Source organism: Sceloporus undulatus, chromosome 5, assembly GCF_019175285.1.
Source record: "Sceloporus undulatus isolate JIND9_A2432 ecotype Alabama chromosome 5, SceUnd_v1.1, whole genome shotgun sequence".
Taxonomy (NCBI): Eukaryota; Metazoa; Chordata; class Lepidosauria; order Squamata; family Phrynosomatidae; genus Sceloporus; species Sceloporus undulatus.
The window spans coordinates 98,050,171-98,064,139 of record NC_056526.1 but is presented as its reverse complement, the minus strand read 5'-3'; the positions used below and the strand labels follow the sequence as shown (position 1 = coordinate 98,064,139).

At 40.9% G+C, this 13,969-nt stretch overlaps 1 protein-coding gene across 9 annotated transcripts in view; it reads right to left on the bottom strand.

The window, feature by feature from the left end:
• Nucleotides 1-7,111: 7,111 nt before the first annotated feature.
• SH3TC1 (SH3 domain and tetratricopeptide repeats 1) overlaps nucleotides 7,112-13,969 on the bottom strand; it is a 37,501-nt gene continuing 30,643 nt past the window's right edge. For all 9 annotated transcript variants that reach the window (XM_042468183.1, XM_042468186.1, XM_042468182.1 and 6 more), the window contains 2 exons: nucleotides 11,048-11,244; nucleotides 7,112-7,683 (listed from right to left, as the gene is read on the bottom strand). In XM_042468183.1, the coding sequence (XP_042324117.1) occupies nucleotides 7,429-7,683; nucleotides 11,048-11,244 (452 nt within the window). In that variant the 3' untranslated portion in view covers nucleotides 7,112-7,428. The remainder of the gene's footprint in view (nucleotides 7,684-11,047; nucleotides 11,245-13,969) is intronic.

Below are 13,969 nucleotides of genomic sequence, written 5' to 3'. Positions count from 1 at the left end.
TAGAAATGGGGCACCTGGCTATACCCATGTGGCCAGATGCTCCCATCCAATGTCACAGGCTGTGCCAGGGGTCTACTGTGAAGATGCAACAGCAGAGGCAGGTACAGGGCACATGGGGCGTATGGTATGTTGGTGGTCACTACAGAGTTTCAAGGAAATGCTATAGCAATCAGTGGGTCTATATGCCCAGACTAATGTCCCTTTGGACCAGGATTGGTCCAGAACTGCCAGATTAGTATCCCGACAAGCCGATCCCAGCCTGGGCTAATGGCCTGGGCCACTAGCACAGGACAACACAAGACTGGGGGGAGCACAGGCCTTTTGGCTCATATGTAGAGGACCAAAATTAGTTTCTCCCTGGTAAGAAAAAGTAAAGACGAAATAAATGTCTGGAATAGTTCTAAAATTTTATGAATTATGCAGCTAAATTGCATATTATAAGCCTTCTCTGAAAGTATGCATCATTTGAGAGAATTTGATCTTTTACCGAAAGGGAAACTATGCAGAAAGAGAAACTGGGTGATCTGTGATTTTATAGGGTTAATGAAACCCCATTGGTCTTTTTAATAGAGAAAGTTTACAACGTAAAAAGTTAAATGGGGGGAAGTATCTAGCAACACCTTTAAGACTAACTGATTTTGCTTCTGTTTTCTCACCAAAAGAGAACTGTGTGCTTCCACCCAGCAGCAGAGACTTTGGCAAGGGATCTGGATTGCAAATCAAGATTGTTAGTCACAAATCACCTAGGTAACCTAAATGAGTTCAGATCTGCAGAGCCAGATGAACTGTAACCCGGAGTACTGAAAGAACTTGCTGATGTCGAACCATATTGCATGAGAAAAGAAAGCCAAAAAAAGCAGGAGAGCAGTGACACTCTGCACTTTCATGCTTTTCCCAAGGGAGATGGTCTTTTGTTAGATAAATCTGTTGAACAAAAGGCGCACTTTTATGACTGTTTCCCTCGCAAAGAAAGCCACAGTGTGGAGAGTCACAGAGAAAGACACTACTCTCCCACTCCATTTCAGCTTTCTTTTCCCATGTGTATTTTCTGAACTACTTGCTGTTATTTTTGAGAAATCTCACAGAACAGGTGGGGTGGCAGGGGATGGAGGTGGGCAGCATTGTCCCTCTCTTCAAAAAAAGAAGATCCAGAAATGACAGACTAGTCAGCCTGACTTCAAAACCAATAATATACGTACATACATACATATATTCAGAACCCTATATTAGAACGGATAATATAGAAGTCTCTCTGCATGTATCTTGATGACAATGCAGTGATCAGTAGGAGCTAGCATGGGTTTGTCAAGAAAAAATCCTACCAAATTACTCTTTTATATTTTTAAAAAATCAAGTCATTAATTTAGTAGATGCTCAGAATCCCATTAATTGCAATGGATAGTAAAATGGTGTCCCTTATATCAAGTGGCAAAGTCGAGGTTTGTTTTTTGGAATTTATATATTTTTGGAATATTTCCAAACCATGGATGCTTGAATCTGTGATTATGGAGGGCTGACTATATATTTAGATGTCCCATCAAGTTAAACAAGACTTAACCCCAGGCAAGTACATATAGGATTGCAGCACTGATATATTTTCACAGTCACATTTTATAACTTATTTGAGAGGTTTTTTGAATAAATAAAGAACCAGCTATGAGATCAGTGTGCAGCTGTGTGCCTAACACATTTTTTGTCATCGGTCTTAGAGGGAGGAACTGAATATCTGAGGGCATAAGTCATATAATTAGTGTACTTCTGAAATACTAGTTCACTACAGATGTTAGTATCAGATGAAGTGGACATATCAGTGTCTGGAAGAAAGCAAGACAAATTCACCAACAGGCTAGCCTGAACTACTCTTCTTTAATGGAACGGGAAATGCCCAAATCTGTTATGTTCTACAGTATTTGTCTTGTTCAGCTGCAAATCTGCATGCATATGGATTGTTGCCTTCTTGTTCCTCCCAGGATAATTAAACATACCATATTACTGAGCATCGTAAAAGAATATTCCACAAAGGATGTAGTTCCCAAGAACACAGTTTCATAGGGAAAATAATGTTTTCAAAAATAATGCCATGGAAGATCTACAAGAATTCACCCTAGACAACAAGAAAACTGAAATATTCAAAGAGTTCCCATACCTTGATCAAATATTGACCAGAACGGAGACTGCAGTCAGGAAATCAGAAGAAGACTGGGACTGGGAAGGACAGCTGTGAAAGAACTAAACAAGATCCCAAAGGGAAAACTCTAACATTAAAATGAGGATAGTCCAAGTCATTGTATTCCCCATCACTATGTAGGGATATGAGAGCGGGACATGAAGAAAACTGAAAGAAAAACAAATAATTTGAGATGTGGTGTTGGAGAAGAGTGCTGAGGATACCATGGATGGCCAAGAAGAAAAACAAATAGGCTTTAGGATAGATCAAGCCTAGAAATCTAGAACCCAAAGTAAAAAGTTGGCCGATTTTTTCCACTTTCTGTGTGGGGTAATGTCGGATTAATGGTCAATGACCCCAATATGTCTGAAAACAATCCTACTTTCTTGGGATTTGTCCGGGATTTAAATCCCATTTCTGTACAGGATTTGGGCACTAAGCCTCCTGTGTGATAAACTCCTGCAACTGTTGTACTTTGGCCACATCATGAGAAGGCGTGATTTATTAGAAAAGACAATGATTCTAACAAAGATGAAAGGCAGTAGAAAGAGAGGAAGACCAGACACCAGATGATTAGACTCAGTCAGGAAGGCCATGGACCTAAGTCTACAGGATCTGAGCAAGGACAGGGGCTCTTGGAGATGTCTCAGCCACAGGATCACCATATGTCTAGGTTGACTCGAGGATAGTTAACAACAATGAAGTGGTTGCTGCCGCCCTTTTTGAGAAGCTGAGCGGAACTGCTGCCTTCTACTTTTCCCAGCATCATTGCCTTTCCTAGTGAGTCTTTCCTTCTCATGGTGTGTCCAATGTATGACAACCTCAGTTTAGTCAACTTGGCTTCCAGAAAGAGTTCAGGCTTGATCTATTCTAGGACTCATTTGTTGATCTCTTTTGCTGTCCATGGTAACCTCAGCGTCTTCTCCAGCACCGCAACTCAAATTAGTTGATTCTCTTTCTGTCTGCCTTCTTCACTGTTCAACTGTCACATCCATACATGGTGATGAAGAATACAATGGCTTGAACGATCCTAACTTTAGTATTCAGTGTTAAGTCTTTGTGCTTTAGGATCTTGTCTAGTTCTTTCATAGCTGCCCTTCCCAGTCCTAGTCTTCTTCTGATCAATGTTTGATTTCCGGTATGGAATTTTTTTGACTATTTGTATTTTATCATTTTAAATTTTAAATAACTGATTTAATACAACCAGTAAGTACCCTATTTTTCAGATAAAAAACACTGTATCTGGGAAATAAGCAATTAGCACAGTATTAGCCATGACAGAAGCTCCTCACTCATGTTTTTGTTAAAGTCATAAGCCCTTCAAAATTGCTGCAAATCTATCATGAATCCCAGTATGAATTGTGCTTACCTCTTAATTATACAGCACGCCTCACCATGCACAAACGCATTTTATACAGAAGCCACGCAGAGATAACAACAATGTTCTGCGCCACCACATGCACACACACCATTATTTCCTATGGGGCTCGAGCATAGGTGGATTTTCCCTTACGCAAGAGGATCTGGAACAGATCCCCCACATAAGGAGAGGGCCCACTGTAATGAGTTAGTCTGAGTGGAGGTGAGGAATAAACATAAAAGCAGAAAGAGAAAAGTGAGAGGGTGAGGTGTGTGGATTAAAGGTTTGAGCAGGAAGGAATTGGATGTAAATAGAATAGCATCCATTTGTGGCTTGATTTATTTCAGTAATAATTCACAAGTTCTCTGACAGCTACTGAACAGTATGTGTAATTTTAAGGAATGCCTTTATATTCCTATCTGGTGTCCCATCTCACATTAAACTTGTAGGCGGCAAAATGTGGGTGACATCATGAATCTAACGCATATAGTTTATCCCACCCCAAGGAAGCAATGTTAAAATGATAGATACTGTACTTAATAGCCAAGCCAAGCCTAAGTGATTATAGCTGCAAATTTTCACATTTACTCAGGAGTAGGTTCCATGGGACACAGTGAGACTTCCAAGTAAGCATGCCTATGATTTTGCTACACTCCCATGTTGGGAAGGCCCTCCCTTTGCCAGAAGGTGGTGGCTGCTTCAAGCAAAGCTGATTTCACTCATTAATTTATTACTGTATTTTGCTTGCCAGGAAAGTGGGAGAGGTATATCACAAGCCAAAATAATGTGGCTGGCTTTCAGTAGCATAGACGTTGAATGGGGTGGGGGCATAATTTTCTGCTCTGCTCCAGGCACCAAAAGGATATGATGAAAATATGAAAACAGTGTAACTATCTGAAGCATAGCCTGAAGGAAGACAGCTTTGCTCATGTCTGCTGAGTTGAGCTCCCCAAATTCTTCCTATCCTTCCTTTGTGTTTGTTTGGAGGTTCTAGCAGGGGAGTGCAGCTATCGTATATCCTTGACCGAAGAACAGTACACTCCTTCTGTCTGAGATGGAGGGACGCACATGGAGCGGTGAGGAAGAGGACACCCGCCTAGCCAGCCAGATCAGTCGAATCAACCCGGGCGATCAATGGGGTGACAGATGTCGCAGCCAGATCGCCCTCACATCCATCCTATCCTTCCTTTGTACCATATCTCTTACCTTCTTATCCAGCTAGCTATTTCCACAGGATATCACAAAGGTCCAAAACACACTGCAGAAATCATCCAGTTTGAGTCCGCTTTAACTGCCCTGGGAATTCTGGAAACTGTAGTTTTGTGAGACGTTTAGTCTTCTCTGTCAGAGAGCTCTAATGCCACAATAATGTACAATTCACAGGACTCCCTAGCACTGAGCCAGGGCAGTTAAAGTGGTCTTAAACTAGATTATTTCTGCAGGGTATTCTGTTTAGTCAAACTGCTTTAAATTGCATTCTGATTGTGCAAACCCAGCACATTAATTACTGCATTCTTTTCCTCCGCTGTGTTTCAGCCAGTTTTTACAATTACAACTGATGTGAGAGAATCAGACAGATTAATGTTTTAAAGTGCTGGATTTGGAGTAGGAGGCCAAAAATTCTGCTCGGTCATGGAAATTACTATGTGCCTTGGGCTTTGTACTGGAATGATTGTGCATAATTCTATTGCATAAATGCTCTGAATCATCTTTCAGCCTCAGTAATCCCCAACTGCAAAATAGAAGACATGTCTCCTAATGGGTATAAATGCTTCACTTCTTAATGGAACAGAGGATATATTTATCTCTTCTTAAATCTATTTTCAAGGTGCTGGTTTGATTTTAAGTTGTCATCAAAATTTAATGTTCCTTTAAAATATATTTAATCTTCTAAAATAAATGCAAAATAGACTGGGGAGCATTGTAAAATGCTTATAATATAAACTAGTTGTTCTCTAAAATGTGCTGAAGTCTGGCAAGGAGAAGGCATCTGAATGCTGCTTAAAACAAAGTCATTTCTTAAATGAAATGGTTGTGAAGTCAATCATTTAAAACCAATATTGTGTGGTTTAAAGTGAAATATACTGCCCGACTTTTCTTATATTTTGAATGTCTGGTAGTAGTGTGGTAGCTGTGCTCCGATTCAGGTAGCAGTGTCTGGGGTAATAGTTTCTGTATTCCTAATATTTCTGTTTAACAGAATGAACTGGCAAACTTTGGAACAGCCTTGCATACAATGGCCCATCTCAAAGACATACAGCGCCCTCGTGTGGGTGCAAATCTTATGCTACCTCTGATTAGTTAAATGTCGACAATACACATTTCGGGGCCATTCACACTACGTTATAAACCGGTTTGCAAACCGATTTAAAAAGTGGTCATTCACACTTGCGCCAGTTTTTCCTGGCCCAAATTCAAGGTATAGAACAGTTTGCATATATAAGACAGTTTGCATAGATCAGTATTTTGCAATGTTAAAGGGAGAAACATTGCAGGGAAACAAACTTTGTTCTGTTGGAGTTTGATATGACTTGTAACTTGAAAAGTAGAAGAAACATTGCTCTGTCGTAGAGTTTGGTAATGGTGTTGGGAGTGCAACAGGCTAGTACAACTGAGCTTATAGCAGAAATAGGCATAATTACTCTGCTCTTTTAAAGAAAGAGAAACACACATTTTATCTTAGATAATCCATCCAAGGATAGGAAAGTAGATAAGCCAATAATTATGTCATGCTCAGAAGAGTTCCCAAATCTGGCTCTTTGTGTATGGAAGTAAGCTACCAAATATAATTGGGTTTGAGCACTACATGGCTGCCTCCTTTTCAAACAAAGGGAACAGAGAAACAGGCTATTTTTCCTGAAGAAAGGAAAGCAGGTAGGAAGCAGGCAAATGGCTTAAGTAGACAGAAGGAAGAAAAAAGCAGAGGGGAACCAGGGACTAGCTATCTGTCTTTTGCCCCATCACTGATAATTTCATCACAAGTTGATGTCCTTTTTGTCTTTAACAGTTAGAACAGTGTGTCTCTAACAGGTAGAACTGCAGCATCTATGAATAACAGGGTTGTCTGATGGGGTGGAGGAGGAATCACCCACCATTTTTTCCCCATGGGGTAGAGAATATGGCAACTTGATATCAACCATAACAATATGGTATCTAGACCTTTGGGCACTGCTACAGTATAACCCATTGTTAATACTAGTGGAAAGAGGTAAATCTGTGTCTGGATTTTGGATGCTCCACCCCCCATGTCCATGTAACCTGCATATATTGATCAAGGTGACAGCAAAGGACAGTCTATGAAATAACACTTTCTGACCTCTTTCCAGGCCAAATCCAGTGCACGCAGAAGCTTCATGCATCATGGTACAGCCTTCAGACTGGTTGTATTTTAATTTTTTCCTTAAAATTTAAAAGAGTTAATTGCAGAATTAAAGCAGGGCCTCCTGTATGTGGTACTAAATGCTTGTTCAGCCTCACAGGCTCAAATAACCAGGAACACACTGGCCATTTGTAAGCAAATATTTCCTAAGCAAGACCTGGACTGTTCCTATTCCTTTGAAACAGAATGAAAGAACATTTTCAGCTTTAATTCATCAGCATATTTATTCAGTCAATTCCTGTTTTTAACTATCTTCAAATTTTTAAACAATTAATTCCATAATCTATTTGAAAGATGAAGCCTGGTGCTCAATTAGTTCTTTCCTATCCTTCTGATCTCATGTCACTGGAACTCATGTGGCTTCCTGTTTGGATATGGTTTTTTATTACTGTGAAGCATGAGTAAGAACACCTGGGACTTGAATAGCACATACACCATGTACCATTTCTTATAATACAGAAAGACTTATTACAGTTTAAAACAGAAGCAAATCTCCCCAGATCAGATGCCCTGGTGCAATTTTTACATGACCTTTCTTGTAGAGGCCCATGTTGCTTGCATATATTGATCAGGGGATAGATTTATTCTGCGAATATTAAGTTCTGTTGCAAAGGTTCTCGCCTTCTGATAGAAGAAGAGGGACATCTCCCGGTCCACAAGGAAGTTGTGGAAAATTATTGCAAGCCTGGTGTAGATCTTCAGTTGTGCTTTTTTGTTGCCTAAATCCATGGCAGCGGCAAGAGCTAAATTATAGTACCCAGCAGCATCAAATGGGTCCTGAAACAATGAAGAAAGATATAAGTGACCCCAAAATTATTTGTCTATGTATATCTACCCGTATTTTCTGGCGTATAAGACGATTGGGCATATAAGACGACCCCCAACTTTTTCAGTTAAAATATAGAGTTTGGGATATACTCGCCGTATAAGACTACCCCTCTTGCAATGCAGACCAAATAAAAAAAATTTAAAACATCAGATTTGATTTCAATATGGTAATTTTAATTCAAATGCTTATGACATGCAGGTTCTTAGCAGGAAAACTTGTTGTATACAAAGCCTGCTTGGATTGGTCAGTTCTCCCTGCCTGCCCAGCCCTCCCTGTCTCCAAGACTATCAGAGCGGTAATGCAAACACGGCTCTTTTTTCCATACCCCAGGCGTCCCAGACACCTGCAGCTTGCTCTGGCCTTCAATTACACCTTCCCGGTGAGGCACCCCATCACCTCGTCATCAAGACCATGTTAAGTCACTTATTTCCATGAATCCTGGTGAGTGGATTTTCTTCTACCGTACTTATACAGTGCTGCCCTTGCTGCTTTCATACGGTTGTCGCATATGGTGGGGATGTGGCCTAAGCCATTTTTTAGCTCCCCCCACCATATGCGGTGACAGCAGATTCTCCAATCCAGCTTGGAAGTTTCAGCCCCTGCCCTATAAGATGACACCCGGCCTATAAGACAACCCCCGACTTTTGAGAAGATTTTCCTGGGTTAAAAAGTAGTCTTATACACCAGAAAATACAGTAAATAGTTAAAGAATAAGACTGTTAAAGGTTAAAAGGTGAGTCAAGAGATCAAATAGATTTCAACATGGAACCTCAAAATCACTAAAATTCTATTTTAGTGACTGTTTTTTATTTATTTCTACCACATCCTTCTCCCAATATACTGCTTATACTGTATGTTAAAACAAAATACAGCTATAACAATTTGTTCCACACTAAGTACTACATTTAAACATTAAAGGAGGAATCATATTTAAAAACTTAACTTAAAACAGCTTAAAAGCATTTAAAACACGATGATGATGAAAATTCAGCACTCTATTGAAAGACCTTTCTGCAACACCCAATTAACAGCCAAAGGCTTGTTTAAATAAAAAAAAGTTTTAGCTACTGGGGCCAACCCAGTCTCTTGTAGGAGGGAATTTCATATTCTGGGAGCAGCCACTGAGATGGCCATCTATCATTTCCTTACCAAACATATTTGTTAGGGAGGTGAGACTGAGAGCCTTATCACATGAGAAAACAAAGTGGAAATCAAGCCAGAGAGTAGCAGCTTTCTACGTGCTTTACCAATGTCATAGCATTTCTGTTCTCTTCCCGCAGGAGACAGTGGTAAAAGCATGTCTTTTTTTCCTAGCTGGAAAAATCAATTCAACAAAAGGTATGTTTTTACCACTGTTTCCTGTGGGAAGAGAATGAAAGTGCTATGACATCATTTCGTAAAGTACAGAGAAAGCCACTACTCTCCGGTGCTGTTTCTACTTTGTTTTCTCTTGCAATACGGTTCTGAGACAAAGACTTTCCATGAAGACCTAAAATTCAGACAGACTCATATAAGGAGTAAATAGTCTTTCATATAATCTCGGGCCAAGCCGTACAGAGCTTTACAGATCATAACCAGTCTTTTGAATTGTGTTTGGGAACGGACCAGTAGCCAATGAAGCTTTTGCTTCATTGTTTCATATGTTGCCTGTAAGCAGCCTTGGTCAGCAGTTTAGTTGCAGCATTTTGGACCCTCTGCTTTCTGAAAAGTTTCCAAAGGTAATCCAACACAGATTGCATTGCAGTGATTTAAACAGGATGCAATAAGGCATGAGTTGCCTTGGCCAGATATGACATCTTCAGGAATGGGTGCCGCTGGGGCACTAGTTTTAACTATGAAAATACATTACCAAACATAATCAAAACCTAGGTATCCACACTCAGGCTTAAATCTTGGAATATGGATATACTCCTAGGAATTTATCACATGGGGGGAAGGGGATTGGAAGTATAAAGAGTGATTAACCCGCCATAATCGCGGCATTGAGCTAATGGTTTTCACATGACTTCGCTTTCAAAGCGTAATTGTCCTGGGAATATCCTGTGATAATCGTGCAATTGTGCTAATGATTTTCACATGACACCGAGATTAAACATGATTAAAGTGCCATTATTTCATGAATAACCAGGCAAGAAACAGCAGCAAATCATTCACAGGATTTTCATGTGAATGGTTTTTTTCTGTTTATTGCCTGGTTATTCACAGGATAACAGCTCTTGTGTTCATCACATTTCAATCACATTTTAATCTCAACTGCACGATTTTGATCTGTTAATCATTGTTTAAACTATCGATTTCCTCCCGTGTCATAAACTCCCTAGTGTGTGTGTAAATTGTAAGCCCATCAAGCACAGGCTGAAATCCCTGGGTGGAATTTCAGCTGACCAGGATAATTTCTATCTTGTTGGAATAAACTTGAATTTGTACGCCCTCATCCAGTCTCTTACTGACCACAGGCACTGGTTTAATACCAAAACAGCTTCCTTGGAGTTTGACAGAAAGGAGAGAAAGAGCTAGGTGTCATCAGAATACTGTTAGTATTGGCTTTCATATATACTTGTATATTAGTCGACCTCATGTATAAGTCAAGGGCACATTCTGAGGCCAAAAGTACAGATTTTTATATAACCTGTGGATAAGTCAAGGGTAAAACTTAGGGGCATATAACAAGGGATATAAAGGATGAAGCAAAGAAAACTATGCAAAAGAATGCCACTATTCTCCTGCCCAGGTATTATAAGGTTAGAGGTGGTGCCACAGCAGACCAAGTAAGTGCTGCTTTTAACTCCTCTCAGGATGGACTAAGCTCTCTACACAGAGATGGGGATGGTTCCTATTTTGATAAGAGTTAAGGTACAGTACTTACACTCACCTGTGGATAAGTCAACCCAGGTTCTTGGGGTTGATTTTTTGTTTAAAATTTCTAGACTTACACATTAGTATATATACTATGTCTTTATAACCTTCATAACTCCCGTTTGCAAGTTTCTCATTACTGCTACTATATATTCTATTACTATATATTCTACTATTACAGTATATTCTATCCTTGACAGCATAAAACAAGCAGAAAAATAATGTCCAGATAGGAAAAGGCTTTCAGATGCTTTAAATTTTATATGTTTCTAAAAAAAGTGAAAACTTATCTGATTTGGATTATTCAGACAAGCAAATCATTCTTAAGACAGAGCTTGTAAGACACTTATTTGAGTATCGTGCTTATAAATCTGTATTCCCCTTTTGACATACACACTCCCAATCCAGCTGAAACAAAAAATGATTCCCACATTCAGAAATCAGTTCCAGTTTTACCTTTAGATCACTGAATGTGATATCTCCAAGAACAAGGTACACTTTTACATAGTATATGGCTTCTTCATCAAACTGAAGCGGTGAGGGGCACAGTGACAAGGCTTTTAAAAAGAAGTGTTCAGTAAGTTCACATTGTCCTAGATGATGGTGGATAACAGCCAGCCGATGATATGCTAATCTTTCATTTAAATGATTTCCTAATGAGATAAGCAAAAGAATCACCACAAAAATTCAAGAATGTAAAGCTTAAATCACAGTATTGTTCAATAAGAACTTATATAGACTTAGGCCAGATTCACACTTAGATGTTCATAATTTCAGTGTGTGAATCCCTACCACAGATATATCACAAACAGAACTGTAAGACATTCTTAACACACAATAAACCTATTATTTGCATATTCAGATTATATATGTTTAAATAAAATTTCTCTACTTAAATTTATAAAGAAGGTGAGCACTAAATAGTATTCCAGGGTCCCCCTAAGGATCACTTAGTTTGTCTGACAAGACGTACAGTTCTTTAACTTAAGGCATCCTTCCTCACTCTACAAAAGAATTATTTGAGAAAATTAAGTTTGTATTTAAATTTTGGAATTATGAGTGGGAAGGGAGGGAAGATGTACACTGACATCCTTCTTCAGTTGTAGAAAAGCATATCCCCTAAGGTCAGAGTTGTTGTCCTGCTTCTGGAGCAAAAACAAGGACACCGTGGATTCACTGGTGAGGTGAACAGGTCTACTGATGGCCAGCCCTAGCCTCTGAATAAGGCAAGAATCACTGAATGTTTGAGGCACCACTCATGGATAAGGAGGTGGATTGAAGGAGAAAGCCCCTGGTAGGTGGGTGGTTGTTGGCCATATATGCCCCAGGGAATGCAGCAGTCACAGAGCTGGGTGCACAGATAAAGTAGCTGGAAGAATTGTAATGGACAGCCGCTGAGTTGTCATGAAATGGCAAATCTCCAACTGTGGTTCTAAACTCTGAGGTCAGGCCTGAGGAAAGTTGCCGGTGCTAGGAAATTGCTCCTGATGTTTTCCACTATCTGCTAGATGTCATATGGTGGTGATCTGTTGGTTGGCCTGGTTGTGGGACTCTACACAGAGCGCAAAAGATGTCTTTGGCGGTTTACAGGCCACCCCTTTGGGGTGGCCTGTACCCACCCCTTTCCCCGATGGATCAAGGCCTCAGCTGCCACAGCGGGAGCCCTGAAGCCCCGATCCGCCACTTTTCCAGGCCGCAGGGAAACGGCTTCAAGCCCCAAGGACACCCCGACACGGCGGGGAAAGGGAGAAAGGGGCTGCTTGGCCCCTTTCTCCTTTGTGTCGCTGACACAGCCGTGTAAAGGCTGCGCCAGCGATACAAAACCCAGAAGGAGCTCCAAAATGGAGCTCCTTCCGGCGCTGCAGAAAGGGCACCACAGGCCAGGACATCACATCCGCGTTGCTCTGTTTGGAGGCGGCACAGCCGTGATGTCCTAATGGCGGCGCCCATGTAGAATGGGCACCACCATTTTGTACGTACCCTGTACGTACTAGGGTTGGGGGCATCTGAAAGAGACGCCCCTGGGTAACCCTAGTACGTACCGAGTACTATTGAGTGCCTGTTTATAAAGGGCCTTTCTCTTTTCTTTGTGTAATTTGGCAGAAAGAAAGGAACTATTCTCTCCTACAGTCATTGATGATATGCAAATATTCATGCATGGCAGTATGCCATCCTGAGGGAAAGGGTGGCTATTGAGTAAAACATAAGACCCAGTTCATGCAGATTCCAGCCCTTCTTATCCAAGGAAGTTTCTTGTGGCTTGTCTCTATGCTTGCTTTGGGCCATCTCAACAATGACTGAGTTGAGGTGCAGAAGCATGGATAGGAAATTGCATTCTTCATCCTGCACCTTTTATAAATTCTCAATTTGTCGTGATGTAGGGGAAATTGCAGATGGGTTCTATCAGAATTATCTAGAAACATGGTGTAGGGATGGCAGAATGGGTAGAGCTAATGGTGGAACTGACTGCTTTTCAACAGGTTTTTGAAACTGAAGGGAACCACTGCTTTAACCTGAAGGTCTAGCAACATCATCATGTGGAGGAGCTGGCCTGCCCAAGAATGCATGCCCCTGGATGGAGATGGGAGGATCTAGTCACACTGTAATGTCTCTGGAGAGGCCCAAGATGCTTCCAGTAGGGAAGATAATGAATATGAGTTGTATGTTCTGAGTCCAAGGCTTGGACGAACCTATGCAGAGTCAGGGAACAATATTGAGGAGGGTCTTTAGGGCCCATGGCTACCATGAGAGCTGGTGTTGTGCTAGGGATCGATGAGAATATGAGGTTTTGTCAGTGAAGAAGCAGAGTTGAAATCAGAGTTTCAAGGGTACCCACATGGTGCTGGTGGAAACAAGAATCAGCGATTTGGGGACACTCACGAATGAGGATTCCAAGCTGCTGCAAGAAGTGGATGTGTCGGGTAGCCATAGAAGGCTGCCCATGGGTTTGATAGTACTGTAGATTGGTGGACCAATGAAATAAAAGGTGGGGAGCATTCTCTGGAGGTGAGATGCCAAAGGAGGAAATAGGCACCCATGAGCTAGTACTATTCCCATGACTGGCAAAGAAGCTGCTTGAGGCCAATGTGTAGGCTAACTACTTAGATAAGGTTTGCATATTCTCTCCCCCCCCCCCCTTTGTATTGTGATCCTTGTCCAAAACTGAGTGTAGGTGCTTAGAAATGTGTGAGTGAGTCAAGGGCATCAAATCCGAGCAGGTCTCATTGCCCATTGATGAGTGTAAGGCTGTAATCCAGGCCTGAATTTGCAGTGCCGATATCAATGAAGTCGACTCAAATATACTGTCAAGTATCTGTGCTGTAGTCATTGTAGGAAGAGTAACCAATGTTAGGAAAGAAGGTCCTATGGTCTTTTCCA